A 20,281-nucleotide genomic window follows, 5' to 3' on the forward strand; every position below is an offset into this window, starting at 1 on the left:
GTTTTTCATGGCTCATACTCGACATTGAATTTCGGAGCACATTGAAAAATCAACATGCTACTAGAACAACATCAGGCTGTTGATGTGGAGCAACCAATTTAACAGAAAAATATTGCCATACATTCAAAGTTAACAAACATACAAGGATGTTAAGTATTAGCATAATGTGGTCAGTTCGGCAGCCAGCTGAAGCATATTTAAATGTCCATCTTCCTTTTCTCCTCCTCTCATCTACTCCAGTAGTGTGGGAAATAAAATATAACATCATCAAGCCTTTAGTGTGGCATTATGTGTTGATCAGGCTTTGGGCCAGGCCATCATAATGGGAAAACAATACTGGAGACAAACATTATACCCAGGACAAGGGACCATTTCAGTTTTATTGGACAATTGACATTAATACGTTTGATCCTGTTAATCTTTTTAAAATGACACATCTTCCAAGATTCTATGAACTATACAAAGCCTCTGAGCTTTGCATGATACGAAGCAAAAACCTAGCATTCAAAATGTCCTGTATTTGCCGACTCGCACTTAAAAATAACACATATTTACAAAGATGGGGGAGGGTTGGGGGGAGAGTTCACCTACACCGCTGTCTCTATAATGAGACAAGCCCGTAAAACTCATGGAATTTAAAAGTGCACAAATCAGGGTGCCCTGCGCTCCTTAACGCCATCGCCGGGCAGGTGACGTGGACCTGAAACAGAGATGCGGAGGGGAACATTAATGGGGTTGCGCCACAAGCACACACTCACGCAACATGACAGACATACACAGGCTAAAAAGGATAATCACTTCCTCACACAGCTGCGTTTTTAAAAAGGGTCATACTGGCCCCCACTTGACACAGAGAAAGGCCTATTAGCATCAGCTCATAATGACAACAAAAAATGGCATTGATTTCAGAATGAACTCCGTCACCCTCCTTTGGGAAGTAGTTACTAGATTCACATAAGGCACTTAAACGGATTGATATGCTCCACAGTCCCAGCAGGTGGCACTACGGAGACCGAGTATGGAGATAAATGATTGCTTACATTTTTTTTTCTATGTAAGGAAACACCGAGCCCCAACAACAGCAAACAAGTAGTGTTGAGAATACATTATATTTCTGGGCATTCATAAAACACACACGCAAACACACCAGAACACATGATACAACAGAAAGAGTAAAAAATGGAATACTACCTTGATCGTGACTTAGACTTGTGTTTGCGGCTTGCCTTCTTACCAGACTTGTGAGATTTGTCCGTTGATCTTGAGCGACTACGTTTTGATTTCTTTGACTTCTTTTCCTTGCTAACCTCGGGGGTGGGGGACCTGCTCGACTCTGAGTCAGAGTACCTTTTGCTGGACTTGGCGGAGCCCTTCTTGCTAGCCTTGCTATCATGCCGGGAGCGCTTGTCGCCCTGAGAGTCTGTGCATCCCTCTTTCCGCCTCCTGGATTTCCCGTTGCTCTCCTCCGCAGCAGGCGCCTCCCTATCCTTTCCCTTCTCCCTCTCCTTGGCCTTCTGCTTCTCCTTCTTCCTATCTGACTCTTTCTCCCTCTCCTCCCTCTCCTTCTCTCGCTTCTTCTCCTTCTTGTCGTGGCTGGAGCTCCGGTCCTTCTTCCTGTCCCTGTCTTTGCTGGAGGCTTTCTGCTTGTGCTTGCTGCTGCTGTGACTCTGACGCTCTCTGCTCTCCCTGCCTCTCTTCCTGTCCCTTTCCTTGTCCCTGCTCCTGCTCCGACTGACCCTGTCCTTGGACCTGCTCCTGCCTCCCCTGCTGGCCCTGCGCTCCCTGGAGCGGTTCCTGTGGCGGGTTGAGCGTTCGGCGCTCCGGGTTCTGCTGCCCTTCCTCCTTTCCCGGGCTTTGTCGCTGACGCGCTCCCCGCGGCGTCTGTGCGAGCTGCGGCTCCTGCTGCGCCGGTTGCCACGGGTCCTGTGTGAGGACGAGCGACTGCGCCTCCTCTTCCTCTGTGGCGAAGAGGAGCGCGAGGACGAGCGCGAGGAGGCTGAGGACGAGGAGGAGGAGGAAGACGACCGGCTGCTGGCGCTGCTGGAGCTGGAGCTGCTGCTGCTGCGTCCGTTGCTGGGGGAACCGCTGGTGCCCCGCCCTCCCCCGCGTTCCTTCCCCCGGCCCGCCTGCCTGACCTCACTGCTGACCTCAGGCTCACTGCGAGACCTGCGTCTCTCTGCCATGGGCTCCGCCTCCCTCTCTCTCACTTCCTGTTTGTGGAGGCTCTCTAACTGGGCCTCATCATATTCCCCCTTCTCACGGTTCACTCTGTCCAGCGCCATCTCTTCTGGGGGGTTGACAAACAAAAGAGTAGACATTAGACTCCTGGACAAAGTTGTGGTAATGCACTTGACCATGTCAGGGCCATCTTAAGCTCAGCCTGGAAATCAACCGCTCTGTGGGCTTTCAAGTTAACCCTAAATTTAGCACACCTTACTCCACTTATTAATAGCAAATTGTCTGTACCAATGTGAACAAAATATGTTATGTAACTGTGGCAATATAAAACCTACAGGGAACTTCTATGTATACTCTTTGAAACATCACACCAATGTTTTTTCCACATAATGAACAACACAAAACCAACTGTACTATTGCCATAATCAATACTATGATAATCATGTATGCAAAATGAAAAGCACTTGTTATCTATAATAAGTTACTGATTATGTCTTGTGGTAGGGGTCAGGTTGGTCTCTGAGGAATTAGCCAGAAAGAGTTATCCTTTATAAGATTTGCACCAGGCACAAAGAAGCAAGACACAGCATGCATTTCACCTGTATGTAACCAATATTGTGCTCAAAAATGGATAGTGCTGTAATGACGTGTGCGATGAAACTGGACTGTGAAAAGTATAAGGCGCTATCATGTATGCATTCAATGGGATGATTCTTACTGAATTATTCGTAACCGTTTACTGAAATAGCCTCTGCGTATATATTAGAGAACCAAACAGTAGATTCAAAGGTCCCAATGAAAATGGCTCTGAATGTTTTCCTCACCGCGTACACGCTGTGCCTCCTGGGCTTGTCTCTCCTGCTGCTGCTGCAGCTCCCTCTCCTTGCGGCGAAATGCATCCTGCTTCTCCCGGATGCGGTGGCGCAGCTCCTCCTCGTCCGTGTCGGAGGACTCGGACGCCCGGGCGCTGTGCTCCTCCTCGTCGTCATCGCTCAAGTCTGAGCCGTAGTCGCCGAGTCCACCTGCCACAACAGAGCCCCCCGCCTTTTTGAGCAAGACAGCAGCAACCGGACGGACAACTGTTTCACCAACCCCATACACCCGACTGAAATTCCCAGCCAAAGGCGCACCCTATCCCTACGACTGAACTACACAAATGAGACTCACTAGCGTTCCCACTTACGGTTCGAAGGCATGCTCTTAAGAGTTCTGAGAGGCAAATACTTGGTGCAAATAAGAGCTAACGACACTCAATCTGCACTGTGATGGGTTGCAGAATTCCGTAAACTTTCCCCAAATGTCCACAGCCTTTTCAGAAATCCCGGTCGAAGTAGTGTTTCCGGGCCGGCAGATTCCCTCGCGCTTCCGGAAATCTTCCTCGATGGGATTTTTCTGTAGAAGCCAGAGACACTTTGGGGAAATGTTTGTGGGAATTTTGCAACCCTGGATTTGAGGCGGACCCCTTCACTTCGGCTGCCTCAGTCGCTCTTCTCAGCTGCTGAAGCAGTGAAGAGATAGGGGGGTTTGAGCTCTGATTCTTAACCCCCCACCTCCCTAAAAAAAGAATTCCTCCCTCCCCCCTGGAAGAAAGAAGGTGGAACTCACCGATGCCGATTAGAGAAGTCAGTGCACTTGACTGTGCCAGCTGTTTGGCAGGAGCTTTGATTCACATCAACAACAGGAACAACATGTTAAAACACATAGAGAAAGACCCCCATAGAGAAGCCTCTAGAGGAGCGGGCACAGATAACGCACTATTCACGAGAGCTGTCTTTGGCAATGAGAAAAGAAAGAGCGGAGAGAAGAGAAAGGGGGTTAACAAACATCAACGTCTGGAAAACACATTCAAAGTCAAGACAGTTGGAATGGGTCTGTACTAATGCACTAGTGTCGATTCAACAGGGTTTCAATTTTGTCAATGGGAGAGTGTCAATAGTGATTGCAGGCAGGTTCTGAAATAGTCATTCGGTAGGTCTTTCGGAAACAGGAACCACGTTTCGCTTTTCAACACACCATTGCTGCTCAGGCTTTTTGTTTTTATCACCAGGAGACTTTTTCTTCTGTTGCATTAGCAGAGAGTGGTTGAAGATGTATGCATGACTGGTTTAAAAAATGAAAAAAATAATCCAGTGTGCCAATCAATTGCCCTGATTTACAGAGAACTGAGTGACCTTTTCAGACTATATACACATATATATAAAATAAAAATAAACAATAGCTTCTCTTCCGACTGTGTCTTTCTGACATGGCACAAGTGATGCGTGGCTTGAAGAGACAGGGGTTTAAGCAGACCTTTGGTGGCTTTGCGGTGAGCCTCTTTAGCCACAGAATGAATCTCTTCATTGGTGACCTCCAGGAGGATTTCTGTCAGCAGAGTTTTTGTCAGAATCATCTGCAGAGACAAAAGGGGGAAAAAAGCAAGATAAGGCTCTGACAATAAATTGTTAGTTTCAAACTTTTTGGTCTTTCAGCACAGTAAGATGATTTTGGAATAGAAAATGGCACCATTTCAGCATGAAGGTGACTGTTACAAGAACATTTTATAAGAGACCCCAGCAGGCCACAATGGGTCAAGATGCCAAGACTAACCAACTGGAATTCCTTCTCCTCCTCTGTCATCTCCGGTTCGCTCTGGTCCTCCGGGGGAGGGGAGGGGCTTCTACTAGCCAACTCCTGCTTCCTGGAAGGCACACTGTCCTCAATCTCTGTCTCCGCTTCTTCACCATCCTCATCATCACTGTCCTGTTACAGGGTGAAAGGACAGATATGCCAGGTCAGATTAAGATAAGACAACAGGACTATAGAGGTTGACCACTCCTCCAAGAACATGGTTTTGTTGAATTTGCATGTAGTGTGTAGTGTTAGGACTAACCCTAAAGGGATGTAAAGTGGGGAGGGCTTGAAAACAAAAAAACAAAATAATCCTTAATTTCGAATTCCATTCACACACTACTGTTAATATATTACTGAATATGCAATAGATTAGTTTGAACGTGAGCTCTTATTTTGAAGAGACTGGAAGTGTTGGCTGTGCATTTGTCCAGCATGACTAGCATTCTCCATGAAATGTTGAAACCTAAACATTACGTTGTTGTATTGACACAAAAGCTTTTTGTTTGTTGCTACATTTTTCTGGTTTACTTCTAAAACACATTGTACAGAGGTACAGTACCAGTCAAACCCATTGACATGAGTTTGTCCAATCATTTGACTGATACTCAACATGGACCAACTTCTCTTCCGATAATGTAACAAACGTAACAATAGAAGATGGCTCCTACCAGCCGCTGCTTAATTACACATTTAAAGCAAATAAAAACACGCAAGACAGCAGACAGGAGGACACAGGTGAGTAGCCTATGGCTGGTACAAGCTGCATCTGACAGATTATAGCTGTTCCATGTGATGTATTTTAGACTGCAGTAAAATTTCTAAAGCATACTTATTATTAAATTGGATATCATTCTGCCTTCTATCCTACTAAATATCTAGACACATCCAAGATTTTGCAAATTGGGTGCAGGTATAAAGAGATGCTTACAAATTTACTCTTGCGGGGTAAACGAGGCCCGTCACCTCCATCGTCCGCTGCCTCGCCCTCTTTGTCTTCATCTTTAGCCATTTCAGCACGCTCCTTCTCCATGCGTTCCCGCTCCAGCTTCTTCTGCTTCTCCCTGTCCATCTTCTCCAGACCCTCTCGGATCCAGGCAGGAAGGGTGCGCCTCTTCACCGCATCTGAGAGGAGAGCCAGGTCATTGGAGGCTGTGTGTGTGTGTCTGTTTGCCTGCGTGCCTGGGAAAGCTAATTGAGAGAGTTAGTGAGGAACAGAAATAAGAAACAATACAATACAACCTTTTGAATTGGGTGGGAAATGTGCGTGTTCATGGCAACAAAGAGAAAGCTAGCAAGAACTGCCCCTAGGCCATAACAAAGCAGAATAACGGAGGATCCAAATCAAAAAACAAGAATTTAGGGACCAAAATTTAGGTACGAGAATTTAGGGACCAAAACGGAAACTTTAACATGTTTTTAAAAATGCACTGTACATTCATTTGATTTTTTTAAACTGGCAAATCTAAATCCACACCACTAGCCTCTGCCTCTAACAAAAGACCAGGGATTAAACCGCCACCCATATTAACAGAATATTTTTTTTAGGAATGGCAAATAAAGTGGGCTTTGCTAGTGCAAAGCCCCAAGGCAACAAAGGCTTATATCTGTTGGTGTTCCCTTGAGCAAGGCATTAAACCTTAACTGCATCTGTATGGCACAACAGATGAGTCAAATTACTAAACAGGAAATATACAGGTGTAGGTGCTCACCAAGGGCGGCGGCGGCAACAGCAGGGGCATCTTGTTTGGAGAGCTGGATGGGGGACCTCGGGCGGTCCCTAAAGCCTGGGGGCCTGTCCCGCCTGTTCTGTAGTGGGCCCTGCTGCCAGTAGGGAGGATGGAATCCCGGGGGAGTGGGGCCATAGGTGGAAGCAGCCCCGTGCTGCAGAAAAAGCAAACGAGATCTCAGAACAAATTAAATTACGGTCAATATATCAGTGAGACATGGAGCTAGGATTTTGTTTTTAAACTAACAACAATGCAGCCAGCCCATTTCAGCGCTTAGCAACTCGACGGCTTTTATACCTGATAATCGAACTGGTTCATTGGCATGGTGTTAATGGTGTAGTTCTCGGTCGGACCACCGAAGCCGTGGCTGTTCTGGGGATAGACTCCGTGGTGGCCCTCAGAGAACTCCAGGCTGTCCTGGCTGTTGCTGTCCTCGGAGGGAGGTGCCACATCCATAGGTCCAGTCCCCGGAGGAATCCACGCCTGGTCTACCGGGGGAGGTGGCTGGCCATGCATTCCCCATTCTGGGGACAAAACAAAAAGGGCATGGTTATTATTTTTAATAACATGCCAAAAAAATAAAAATGGCCCACTGAAGACGCGAAGTCTTACAATCCACACATACACATTGGAGTAACGCTATTCTAAAATGAAACCAATGGACAGATTGATGTGGTGTAAATGTGGTGGAGGTGAAACTCGCCTATAGCCTGTTGGTTGGGGTACTTTGGTGATGTCACAGCTACCCTGAGATCTGAAGACAGGTTATGTAGAGACAGAGTTCCAAAACGCATCAGACCACACACACACAAACAGTATGTGAAGAACAGATTTTACCAGGTTGCCACATCCTGCCAAAGTTGCCATCCCCTTGGAAGGAGCTCCGGTTACTGGGCATCACAGGATCCATGCCTGGGACATCCTGTCCATTAGGCTGAAGGTTCAGCTGGTCCACTGGAGGTCCTGTAGACTCTTTCTGGGCAATCCAAGCCTGAGCAAGTGCCGCCCAGTCAACTTGGCCTGCACGTCACAAAGAAAGGGCGTCAATGTGTTTTTGCACAAAATGATTGCGCTAAAACCAAGTTCACACCAATCCAACCATGAACTATTTTCACTTGGTCAGAGCTCCATGCATACAGGAAATTTCACCCACCTGGATCTTGTTGGTGTTGGAAGGACTGCATCCACTGCTGTTGGTTCATCGGCCATTGCGGCCAGGGCTGTCCACCCTGGTCCCACATATCTTACCTTGTACTTCCTACGCCTGGAGCTTGCCTATGAGTGACATAAGCAATTAATGACTACTGAAAGTGAGTATTGGTGTTTTAAATGAACAAGATACTTGTTATGGTGAACATTATAAAACTCGCATTGGTGCTCGCCAGCCAGCGGATGTCCACAACACCATTATCAATCAGAAGAATGGGAAAAAATAAAACAGTACTACTGCAGTTAGGCTAGGTATACAGCAGTAGCTAGTCAACTTCCGTCTTAACGCTTGATAGGCGTTTCACCTAAACAATGATAATTATTGGCTGAGAGTTAATACGTAAATATTACATTTAATAACAATACGATCAGCCTAATGCATGGTGGCCAGCATGCGGAAGTTAGGGACATCAAGGCAGATTGCTAACAACAGCAGTTAGTAAGTAGTTCAGGCTGTATTATTTAGATATTTGCAGGGTGGCGCTAGTATGTAACGCCTGCTACAGTGCTAGCATAGCTAAATGTTCGCTACGTTAACTTACACATTATTTGAATTTAAATTGCATGCACGTAAACCGCTTGGTACATTACTTAACATGTTTAACTTATATATGACCTAATCTAAACACTACTAGTTCGTTCAATTGTTGCTTAAGTCAGTGCTTCCCAATGTTCCTGGCCTCAATGCAAAATACCAGCTAGCTACGATTGTTAGCAAAGCTAAGTCAGTTTGCTTGTTTAAGATTTTGTTTGGCAAACTAGAAAACAGTTACGTGTATAGTTTGAAAATAGTTATTTAAAGAACTTCTAACCAATTAAGATAGCGTGTAATATACCATCTGCACCAGGAGAACGTACACAAACTGAACACATCAAAACACGCTTGAACGTTTCCCACCTCTTCCAACTCCGCTCTTCTTCACCGTCAAGCACTCAAAATGGCTACGACCTGGAAGTAGTCTGGCTGGTAGCCACAAGGCAAAATTCTGCGAGAAGACAGTGGCGTCTCGTGTTCGCCTCTCATCTCTAACCAGTGGGTCTTGTTTGGATGAAAGTATTTATTTTTTTATTAAGTCCAAATATCATGGACATTTTCACAATCAATTTTATACTAAAAACTTGTTATACAGTTGCACATAAGAGGCTATTGGTAAATCAGTGTCGTTTTACCTTTAATTTAGAAGACAGACCTATGCATTAATTAGAGTTAAGTGCCTAATGGCTTACGTTTTTTTTATCTTCTTGATTCAAAATTTTAACCAAAGACCATTCAGTTAGTGCCCAACCCGTTTGACCTCTAGGCTACCTGCCAACCCAATCACTTTGTATCGTAGTAGTACATTTGTAACTGTACCAAACAATTGAACGTTTGTTTTCTACTAATTCAAATTTCCAGATCCCATGAGTTCATAACATAAGGGCAAGATGTGACTTCCACAAACACAGCCATAAAATGAAAATCCATGACACACACCAGCATTAACCAAAAATGTAAATGACCCTATTTGAGGACCCTAGTGAGGATACACACTTAACATCCAATATGAAATACAGCACAATACCCAGCGCAATATCCCTTTACTGCTGTGCTTACAGACCCTCAAACAGCAAGCAGCATCTGGTCTTCCATTCAGGTGTCAAACAGGACACTCAGCTTCAGTGGCAAGCCAGCAGTGTGATGCAGCATGATTTATTTACACATCATATTGTCTATATAGTCACTTAATCCCTATCAAGTACACAGCTACCTTAAACTACACTGTACCTAATTTAGGATACCTTTGTCCAAGGTAAGTCTTTATTAGATTTCTGTATCATATATTCCACGTTTCATGGTAATCTGTTTTTTTACTCTTTCATTTCATTGTTTGGGATAGGCTTGTAAGCAAGCATTTCACTGGTTGTATTCAGAGCTGCATGTTACAAATAAAACATTCTATTTGGATAGTTAGAGAGAGGTAATTAATTGAAGCTGGCAGTCTCACATGGTGACCTAGCACATTCGGCAGGGCCCAACATTGAGGAACATTAATCATATTGGCAATTGGAGAGGGAAGTCTGGGCATCCCTGCTTAGACTGCTGCCCCCGCGACCCGGCCCCGGATAAGCGGAAGAAGATGGCAATTGGTGTATATACTCAGCTGGCAGTATCCACTGCATGTAGCCATCAAGAGGACAGTCAGAGACATAGCTGTGCATATCAACTTTAAAGAACAGAAAAAAAGAAGACAAGACGAGCAGCCATTAACAATGCAGCCTGAAACAAACACCTGAGTATGTAAGCCTAACCCAGACGCTGAAAGAACTGATCAGACGTTTCTCAGAAAAGCAAGTCTTGGTACTATGCGCCCAGTGCCCTGAAGGCAATAACGCTTCAGAGAAAGCAAAAACACATTTCTGCCTGCCAGGCTATGTGTGACAGCGACTACATAGACATTAGACTTAGACTGAGCACTGTCGCTTTGTATCCGACAGACGTGAACACTAGTGTTCCCATGTCGCTGGTTTCCATGACCATTCCGACAGAGGGAAGAGGACCAGGCCCTTTCATTAACTGGGATTAAAATCACATCTTATCCTTCAAGAGAATGTCCCCAAGCTAAGGCCTCATCTTTTAAAAATAGACCCAATACATTTAAAAAGAAATGTGCTGTGTTGTTGGTGGGTGGCTTGACACCCTGATTTAACTGTGATTGGGATGTCGTTGCGAGTGGAACTGGGAGGGCGAACGACGGGATCCTTTCAGACGTTGCCCTTTCCCTGATTCCACACCCACCTCCTCTTCACCAGCTTGCGACATGCTCCTCAAACAGTGCTGCTTTGCACCCGTCGGGGCACATTGCCACCACCAACAGAGTGAATATGGCACCACGGTATTCACTGTGACAGTGTGGCAGCCTCTGACTAATGACCGCCACAGACTTCACACAATGAGTAGGGATGACACAAATTCCAGTGCAAAAAACTGTCATATTCTTCCTTCACTGTCATGTACTTTCTTCAAGGAAAAATAGGATTCAAACACCCACCCAAAAAAAGGACACACCAGCCTTGTTGGTTTTCTGTTTGAGGAATTAGATGTACTACATTCAATTTATTGTACAAGAGAAAGCCTGCACATCCCTTGCAGACTTCATTTTGCTGCCATAAAATTACATCTAACTTGTCCTTTTGAATACAAAAGATACTATTGTTTTTGTTGTTGTAGCAAAAACAAAAAAAAACATGTTTGAAATCATTCAGGTGTGTCAGATGCATTACATGGTATAATTGTCCCTCTTAGAGAATCTACAACATTGAACTCACTTCACATTAGTTGTCCTCTTTAACAGTCACATAGCCTATTATCTGGTTTATATACAGTTAGGTCTGGAAATATTTGGACACTGACACAATTTTCATAATTTTGGCTCTGTATGTCACCACAATGGATTTGAAATGAAACAACTGAGATGCCATTGAAGTGTAGACTTTCAGCTTTAATTTAAAGGGGTTTAACAAAAATATTGTATGAAACGTTAAGGAATTGAAACTATTTTCATTCACAGTCCTCTTATTTCAGGGGCTCAAATGTAATTGGACAAATAATCACAATCATAAATGTTAATTTTGAATATTTTGTTGAGAATCCTTTGCAGGCAATGACTGCTTGAAGTGTGGAACGCATGGACATCGTTAAACGCTGGGTTTCCTCCTTTGTGATGCTTTGCCAGACCTTACTGCAGCTGTCTTCAGTTTTTTGTTTGTCCGTGGGTCTTTCTGCCTTAAGTAGTCTTCAGCAAGTGGAATGCATGCTCAATCGGGTTGAGGTCAGGTGATTGACATGGTCATTGCCGAATATTCCCCTTCTTTGCCTAAAAAACTCCAGGGTTGCTTTGGCAGTATGTTTTGGGTCATTGTCCATCTGTGAAGTGCCATCCAATCAATGTCGCTGAATTTGGCTGAATCTGAGCAGACCATATATTCCTATATACTCCAGAATTCATCCAGCTACTTCTATCTTCTGTCACATAGTCAATAAACACTAGGGACCCAGTTCCATTGGAAGCCATGCATGCCCATGACATCAAACTGCCTCCACCGTGTTTTACAGATTATGTGGTATGCTTCGGATCATCAGCCAATCATTCTGGTACATGTTGATCTTAGTTTCATCTGTCCAAAGAACGCTGTTGCAGAACTGGGCTGGCTTTTTTAAATGTTTTATTTGGCATTTCTATTCTAGAGCCTTATGAATGATTTGTAACTTGTGGTTCTCATAGTCTTCTCTTTATGGTAGACTTGGATAATGATATGCCTACCTCCTGGAGTGTTCTTCAGTTGGCTGGATGGTGTGAAGGAATTTTTCTTTACCATGGAAAGGATCCAATGATCATCCAACATTGTTTTCCATGCATAACCAGACCTTTTTGTGTTGCAGAGCGCAGCAGTGCATTCTTTTTTCTCTCAGAATGTACCAAACTGTTGATTTGACCACTCCTAATGTTCCTGCTATTTCTGACTGAATTTATTTTTGTACCCTAAGGGTGGCCTGTTTCACTTGCATTGAGAGCTCCTTTGATCGCATGTTGTGGGTTCACAGCAACAGGTTCCAAATGCAAATACCACACCTGGAATCAACTCCAGACATTTCACCTGCTTAATTGAAGAAATAAGACAAGACATAGCCTACACCTGTCCATGAAACAGCTTTTGAGTTAATAGTCCAATAAATGTTGGTCCCTTGAAAAAGAGGAGGCTACATACAGTGGGGCAAAAAAGTATTTAGTCAGCCACCAATTGTGCAAGTTCTCCCACTTAAAAAGATGAGAGAGGCCTGTAATTTTCATCATAGGTACACTTCAACTATGAGAGACAAAATGAGGGAAGAAAATCCAGAAAATCTCATTTATAGGATTCTTATTTATTGGTAAATTATGGTGGAAAATAAGTATTTGGTCAATAACAAAACTTAATCTCAATACTTTGTTATATACCCTTTGTTGGCAATGACAGAGGTCAAACGCTTTTCTGTAAGTCTTCACAAGGTTTTCACACACTGTTGCTGGTATTTTGGCCCATTCCTCCGTGCAGATCTAGAGCAGTGATGTTTTGATGCTGTCGCTGGGCAACACAGACTTTCAACTCCCTCCAAAGATTTTCTATGGGGTTGAGATCTGGTGACTGGCTAGGCCACTCCAAGACCTTGAAAGGCTTCTCACGAAGCCACTCCTTCGTTGCCCGGGCGGTGTGTTTGGGATCATTGTCATGCTGAAAGACACAGCCACGTTTCATCTTCAATGCCCTTGCTGATGGAAGGAGGTTTTCACTCAAAACATGATACATGGCCCCATTCATTCTTTCCTTTACATGGATCAGTCGTCCTAGTCCCTTTGCAGAAAAACAGACCCAAAGCATGATGTTTCCACCTCCATGCTTCACAGTAGGTATGGTGTTCTTTGGATGCAACTCAGCATTCTTTCTCCTCCAAACACGACGAGTTTAGTTTTTACCAAAAAGTTCTATTTTGGTTTGATCTGACCATATGACATTCTCCCAGTCCTCTTCTGGACCATCCAAATGCTCTTTAGCAAACCTCAGACGGGCCTGGACATGTACTGGCTTAAGCAGGGGGACACGTCTGGCACTGCAGGATTTGAGTCCCTGGCGGCGTAGTGTGTTACTGATGGTAGCCTTTGTTACTTTGGTCCCAGCTCTCTGCAGGTCATTCAATAGGTCCCCCCGTGTGGTTCTGGGATTTTTGCTCACTGTTCTTGAGATCATTTTGACCCCACGGGGTGAGATCTTGCGTGGAGCCCCGGATCGAGGGAGATTATCAGTGGTCTTGTATGTCTATCATTTTCTTATAATTGCTCCCACAGTTGATTTCTTCACACCAAGCTGCTTACCTATTGCAGATTCAGTCTTCCCAGTCTGGTGCAGGTCTACAATTTTTTTTCTGGTGTACTTTGACAGCTCTTTGGTCTTGGCTATAGTGCCATTAATACAGGTAACGAGTGGAGGACAGAGGAGCCTCTTAAAGAGGTTGTTACAGGTCTGTGAGAGCCAGAAATCTTGCTTGTTTGTAGGTGACCAAATACTTATTTTACAGAGGAACTTACCAATAAATTCATTAAAAATCCTACAATGTAATTTTCTGGATTTTATTTCTGTACCTGTACCTAAATGTACCTATGATGAAAATTACAGGCCTCTCATCTTTTTAAGTGGGAGAACTTGCACAATTGGTGGCTGACTAAATACTTTTTTGCCCCACTGTATAAAAGAGCTGTAATTCCTAAACATTTCCTCCAATTTGGATGTGAATACCCTCAAATTAAAGCTGAGGGACTGCACTTGATTCATTATTTAAATGTAACTTGAGTATATTTTGGTAAATAGGCAAAATAAAACTTGTTAGTGTCCAATAATTTCAGGATGTAACTTTACATATACAGTGTATATCCTTTTACAAAAAAACAACAACATACTACCCAAATAAATGGCTTAAGTTAGAAGTTCATATGCCTAAGACTTTTGCAAATTACTGTATGTAATAAAATGCTCAAAAGCACCATATGCACTACATTCTTTTGAAAAACAATTCCCCAATTCCCCAAATGTTTGTTTTGTTTTGAATCCATTCAAATACTAAATTAAATGCAGAGTAGAATTCTGACCTAAATTAGTTTTTTTTGAATGTTTGAATATTTATAAATAAACATAATGCTAATGAAAACTAATTTTGTCCATAACAAAATGTTTTTGGGAATCACCTACAAGTAGTGTGGAAAAAAGGACACAAATAGGTGCAGTACCCCTTTAAAGCAGCAACACGCGAAGACACAAAGGGTATGAAGACAAATGTATGATTTCACATATTAAAAAATGTAAAGATTTATTTAAATAAATAAACTGACATTTTCAGAAAGAAAAAAAGCCAGGAGAAAAACTTAGACCATATCGGCATATGGTTTAATATTGTGTTAAAGAGTAATATCTAGACCAGGGCTGGCCAACCCTGTTCCTGGAGAGCCACAGTCCTATAGGTTCTCTCTCCCAAATCTTATTCAGCACACCTGATTCTAATTAGTAGTTAGATGAAAAGCCACTCAGGTTAGTCACAAATGAGGCTGAAGAGAAAACCTACAGGATTGTGGCTCTCCAGGAACAGGGTTGGCCAGCACTGATCTAGATTCACAAGACAACTTCTCAACTGAAAAGATTAAATTACAATCATAACATTGTCTTTTCATGTAAGTCTAAATAAATTTACCAAAGGAGAATACCAGAGTTGAAGATACTACTTTGTTTTCTTCGGTTCTGCATCTGACAAGTTGAATGTTTTTTCTTTTTTTGTAATGTGTTAATACACCACATGATTGTGCAAATACATTGAACACAAGTCATTTTTCCCATAATTATTTGTTTGTTTCATGCAGAAACTCAATCCCAGTGTGTAGGCACTGAATATTTATTTTAAATAAAATGAAATCACTTCCATATTGTAATACCTAAACAGGAAAACTTGGCAAAATCCCACCAACCAACATTATTTTAATAGTTTCTTCATTAATAAAAATAAAATAAACAATGAACATAAATACTAAGACATTCAAATCCCAAGGTTGAGCAACACATTCACTGCCCTTAGCCCATGCAATGTATTCAGAGATGTTTAAAATACAGTAGAACATACGGGATAAAGAGATATTAACCTGAAACTATTGTTATTGTCCCGCAAGCTGAACACCATCATAGTAATGTTCCGAAATATCCCAATGTCTTTGTACCTGTGTGGTCACATAGTTTATGCACCAGTGTGCAAACGGCCAACACATCAAGGCCATGGGCTGCAAAAACACTAAGACCGCACAACATATTACCAGCATCTCTTAAGGGACAGTTACAGATGACATGCTTTTGGCACTTACTAGTGCCACAACACACTGGGCGATATGTTTTTTCTGGATGTTTTACTTTGTTTTCCGTAATTTCTATTAGCAAAAGGTATTTGGCATTCGTAGTTGAATGAAAGTTGCACATTTGCACACAAAAAAAGAGAAATATATATATTTTCAGCGCAGCAAGTCTTAAAATATAAATAACAGCATTTCTGCTTAGAATTTGTGCTAAATACAAATACTTGTCATCCCCTCCCAATTTCTCTGGCTCACACACACAGACACATTAGCAAACGTACGTGGACAAATGTAATCCTCTTGTGCTCAGTGGTCCGGCATACATCCCGGTAACACCGGTTCAGGATGGCCTACAAATTCCATGATGCAGTGTGTTCCATGTTTTCCGGCTCTTAGGAGTCAAACTTTGGAGACACACAAAGCAGTGTTTACGCTCTCTTACAGCCTTGTTCTCTTTCTCTCCTGAGAGGGTCACAGGACCTCCTCGTAGAACAGCAGGTAGGCTTGAGAGTTGAGCACTCTGGACTCGGGTACCGCCTGGACGTTGGTGTCACTCACATACACCCACTGACCCTGTGCGGTACTGCTGGCCTCCCTCGGACCTAAAAAGACACAATGTTTAGTTTGTGGGGAAAGATGTGGGGGGGGGGGGGGGTTTAGGAGCCATAACAGTAAGCTTCTCTGTGAGAAAATTGTGACCGTGGCTAATTTATAAAAGAAGCTGTGACAGAAGGACAAGGATGCTGGGATGTATTCAGACAATTCAATTCAAGACATACAGTATTTTATAGCATCAACAACACTGAGTGGACGTAGTATTCGCTACTTTTGTCAGGCTCCAGTTCGATCTAATTTGGTGGAAGGTTACGGTGCGGAGGAGTGGACGTGTATTGAATCAAAACAGAAAAGGAAAAGCAGCGAGAGCAGTAAGAAGGTATGTATCGACATGAAGTGAAGAGGGTGGGCTGCATGGATGTTTCCTCCCCCCTCAGCCACATTGCCATTTGACAGAGGCTGATTCTTGCAGTGGGTTCCCAGGGCCCCTCTGACCTCGCTACGGTGGCTGTGTGACGCTATCGAAAAACAATTGTCTCCTCAAGGCTCTATTCTGGTTGGTTACCAGCGAGGACGACAACTGTTCGCACAGAACTGTGTGGTAAAGACTTCTCTTTAAAGTTGAGCGTCTCTGAAAGCCAGGCGCCCTTCTTGAGTGGGGACTCAGGAGAAAGGATGAAACAATCTATAGAACCTCTGACGACAAAAGCCTCGGGGATCTCAGAAAATGTCTTCATGGTGATGTGCAGCGAGGCCTTAACACAGCATGCCTGTATACAAGCCCTGTCTTTTCTTATATAGTTATACAACTCCTTGCTTAGGCTGTGAACAACAACAACACAAAATGGAGAGATGTATTGACACAGACTCTTAAGATGACATCTAGAGATTATTTCACGGAGGAACAGAAAGGTGCTTACCAGCCATGTTTCTGCGCTGAGACTGCTCTACCCTCCTCTGGGGTGAACGAACCTTCACGTACGCCGTATAGTGGCCACCGCGCATCGACCCGCTGTGCTCGACAATCCCATACAGGCTGTAGAGCACACGGTCGCCCGCCGCCAGGTTCTGTCCAGGTGAAGGAAAAGAGACGCTGAGCAGCGCAAACAGCTACTACATGAACCCAAAGCATCTGAGCGACAGGTACCATAACAACCATTCATCAAAAGCCTGAATGCTGATTAGAAGCATTCCGGTGTAAGGTTCTCATACTGCGCATGATTGGGGAGTACCTTGCAGGACGCTGAGCAGAACGGAGCCAGGTCCAGGATGAGGGGGAAGTCGACATGGCGGTTGACTTTCCGTACGTTCATTCCTGCCTTGACACATAAAGGTCGATCACATCGACCCCAAAACGTCAACACAAAATGTAAACATTTTTTTTCATGCCTTTTATACAGGATCACAGTTTAAATGTGTCGGACAAGAGTGTCATCTGTGATTTAAATGGTTTTTAACTGTATCAATGTGTGTGGTTGGTTTGGAATTCATACAATATATTAAGATCTTACACAAGACTGCAACATTTTACATAAAAAAATAAATATAGTATTAATTATATAACATATTTTGTAATAGATATCATGTTTGTGTGAACCAAGTCATTCCAACCCTGAATGCGGATCGGCTTAAAGCTGTGGAAAATGAGACCGTATACCAACGGTATGATATCACAGAACTTACGTTGGTAACCGATGTATAATAGCAATAAGGCATTTCAGGGCTTTGGGGTATGTGGCCAATATACCACGCCTTCTCATATCACTTAATAATATAACAGGTGGTTTCGAATTCCCAGTGCCCATATATTAAAATGCGACTGTTTACGATGTTACCTAGAAACGGACAACTACAACTAGCCCCTTGGCTAATAACACCAGCATTCAAGCTAGGGAGACAATTTGGAATGAAATCCTCTGTAAAAATAATATGCTAACCTGATGGAAGCGTTTAAGATGCAAAGTGACCACTGGGGGCAATATTGAGATCAGCATCTGTTTGCGAGCACTTGTGTAGACCTTCTCCGTCTTCTTCTCTATAACCACACACAGACAACACAATGTTACTTCAACACAATGCTACGACAAGAATGCCCCCCCGTTTTTCTTCACATTATTGTTTGTGACCTGATGGATTGGAATATCTGTGTAAATGATCGGTGTAGAGTAACTACCCACTACCATATAACCAACTACTGTCTATATCGGGGTTTCAACCTTCATGAACCAGCATAGGTTCTCTCAAAACGCTTCCCCCCCAAGTGTTTCCTCACTAACCGGCAGAGGAACTCTTGCGCAGCTGTTTTTGCCGGCGCTCCGTGCAGCTCTCGCACAGCAGCTTGTTGTTGCCCATTAGCAACTCCACTGAGGTGAATTGGTGAAGGCATGACTGGACGGAGCACTCTTTGGAGCAGGGCGTGTAGCTGTGAGACAGGGCCTGGAACGCCCCCTGGTGGTGAGGGTGCTGCTGATGGGGCTCCCCCTGCTCCTCGGTACTATGTGCGCCCACCAAGGCAGGGCCTATGTTCATTTTATGCACAGCGGTGACTAGCTGCTCCACTGCACCGACCTGCTGTGGGTCGAGGGAGGCCACGGACGGTGTGGCCAGGGGCGCAGGACTCTGGGTGGACCCTCGGCCGCAATGGGCCGACAATGACCGGGGAGTCCACTCGCTCTCGGAGGCCTCGCTGTCTGCGTCGTTGCTGCTGTCCTGAGGGCCCGAGTCTTTCTCGCTGCCGTCCGAGAGGCTATTGGCAGCCATCTTGGAAGCCCCGGCCGTGTGGGACATCGTGGAGGGGGAGTCCTGCTCGGGGCCGTCTGAGGGCCCGTCCGTCCCCCTCTCCTCTGCCAAGCCGGGGGACCTTTTGCACGGCTGCTGCTTCTGATGGGAGATGTAGAGACACCTGGTCATCAAACAGACCTGCTGACTCGTCACGTGGACAGAAAGGCAGACGCCCACGACACACGCAGACGCCCACGACACACGCCCACGACACACGCAGACGCCCACGACACACGCAGACGCCCACGACACACGCAGACGCCCACGACACACGCAAAGACAAAAACAACCACACACAGACAAAGACAACACAAACACACCTGTCCGCTTGGTTTCCTGGTGTTTTTATTGTGCGCGGCGGAGGCTAGCATCTCATCAGCGTGGGATATGTGCACTTCCTGGTCTTTAACGACCTTGCCCGTCCTTCCCGGGTTTGAGGGCTTGGACATCTGCACCAGGATGCAAAGACACTGATCACACACGAAATGTGTATGCATACTTACGAACGACAGGGCAGACAGCAGTATAATGCAAAGCCATATGCAATGATATGCTCACCCTCTCTTCGATGATAGGCAGAGAGATGTCGATGAAGGCCTCTTTCACTGTGGAGATCTGGTGGGGCATAAAATCACACACAGTCACAGTGCTGTACGATTTTAGCAGAGGGGACAACCGAGGTCTCTTTACCCTGGTTGTAATGCCAGATAGTGGTGACCTAGGGTGGTCCACCAGTATAAGCCCCTGTCTGAGGCCTAAAGCTGCAGCATGGATTTGAATCTGCTCTGTCAGCACTGACTGTTCATCAAAGCATCTGAATGCCTGGGAAATGTATCTTTAAATGAGACATGACAGTGCCTGTGTTGCAGGTCCCGTAGTCCCGTGGTCTGAGAACATGCAGGGGTACATGTAGGCAACTCCAGACACCGTGGATCAAACCGTAGAATAAAAATATTGCACTGCAGTTGTTGAAGAAGCATCTAGATCCATTAACAATTAAAGAGGGATAACCAAATCACTCACATGTTCGCACTCCTCGCACATAATAGTGTTGGTTAGCTCGCCCACAAAAATGCGATCCACAAAGTTCATCCTCACACCCTCCTTTCCATAGGCTGAGTGAACAAGGGAAAATAAAGTTTAAAGCAAAAAATAAAAATCATTCAACTTTATACATTCAGCTTCTTTCTATTTTAATATAAGAAAATACACACGGATTGTCTGATCTTGTTCAGTCTGTTTGTGTTCCCTCCAATATATATGAAGTACAAAATCATTCAGCTACAACTATGCTTAATGAAATCAAAATGTATTGGT

At 44.2% G+C, this 20,281-nt stretch overlaps 2 protein-coding genes across 17 annotated transcripts in view; both read right to left on the reverse strand.

Annotated features, from left to right (window-relative positions):
* Positions 1-354: 354 nt before the first annotated feature.
* Positions 355-8,731, reverse strand: pnisr (PNN-interacting serine/arginine-rich protein). 9 transcript variants are annotated; one of them, XM_020041262.2, is made up of 13 exons: positions 8,626-8,731; positions 7,672-7,793; positions 7,356-7,538; positions 7,222-7,272; positions 6,816-7,042; positions 6,501-6,672; positions 5,720-5,913; positions 4,768-4,920; positions 4,471-4,570; positions 3,784-3,837; positions 3,003-3,200; positions 1,192-2,287; positions 355-700 (listed from the first exon to the last, which is right to left on the reverse strand). In XM_020041262.2, exons 2-13 carry the CDS (start codon positions 7,757-7,759, stop codon positions 670-672), a joined length of 2,547 nt encoding a protein of 848 aa, XP_019896821.1. In that variant the 5' UTR covers positions 7,760-7,793; positions 8,626-8,731; the 3' UTR covers positions 355-669. The 9 variants fall into 9 exon arrangements, with proteins under 9 accessions (XP_019896821.1, XP_019896818.1, XP_019896819.1 ...); XM_020041259.2 differs by having other exon boundaries at positions 1,192-2,284; positions 5,720-5,979; XM_020041260.2 differs by having other exon boundaries at positions 1,235-2,287; positions 5,720-5,979.
* A 5,844-nt stretch (positions 8,732-14,575) lies between these two features.
* The window catches only part of usp45 (ubiquitin specific peptidase 45), a 59,516-nt gene continuing 53,810 nt past the window's right edge, over positions 14,576-20,281 (reverse strand). For 6 of the 8 annotated variants that reach the window (XM_020041275.2, XM_010902053.5, XM_010902051.5 and 3 more), the window contains exons 11-18: positions 19,988-20,079; positions 19,523-19,579; positions 19,285-19,413; positions 18,460-19,063; positions 18,121-18,218; positions 17,416-17,502; positions 17,104-17,251; positions 14,576-16,230 (exon numbers count right to left, since the gene is read on the reverse strand). In XM_020041275.2, the coding sequence (XP_019896834.2) occupies positions 16,100-16,230; positions 17,104-17,251; positions 17,416-17,502; positions 18,121-18,218; positions 18,460-19,063; positions 19,285-19,413; positions 19,523-19,579; positions 19,988-20,079 (1,346 nt within the window). In that variant the 3' untranslated portion in view covers positions 14,576-16,099. Of the gene's footprint in view, positions 16,231-17,103; positions 17,252-17,415; positions 17,503-18,120; positions 18,219-18,459; positions 19,064-19,284; positions 19,414-19,522; positions 19,580-19,987; positions 20,080-20,281 lie in introns of those variants that run through there. The other 2 variants (XM_020041276.3, XR_004574889.1) reach the window with 2 other exon arrangements.

The sequence above is a fragment of the Esox lucius genome, chromosome 20, assembly GCF_011004845.1.
Source record: "Esox lucius isolate fEsoLuc1 chromosome 20, fEsoLuc1.pri, whole genome shotgun sequence".
Taxonomy (NCBI): domain Eukaryota; kingdom Metazoa; phylum Chordata; class Actinopteri; order Esociformes; family Esocidae; genus Esox; species Esox lucius.

Coding starts and splice junctions, on each gene's coding strand:
- pnisr (XM_020041257.2), bottom strand. CDS start 7,759: ATGTGGGACCAGGGTGGACAGCCCTGGCCGCAATGGCCGATGAACCAA. Junction 7,273..7,355: donor TGGCAGGATGTGGCAACCTG/GTAAAATCTGTT, acceptor ACCTGTCTTCAG/ATCTCAGGGTAGCTGTGACA. Junction 6,673..6,815: donor TGAACCAGTTCGATTATCAG/GTATAAAAGCCG, acceptor CTTTTTCTGCAG/CACGGGGCTGCTTCCACCTA.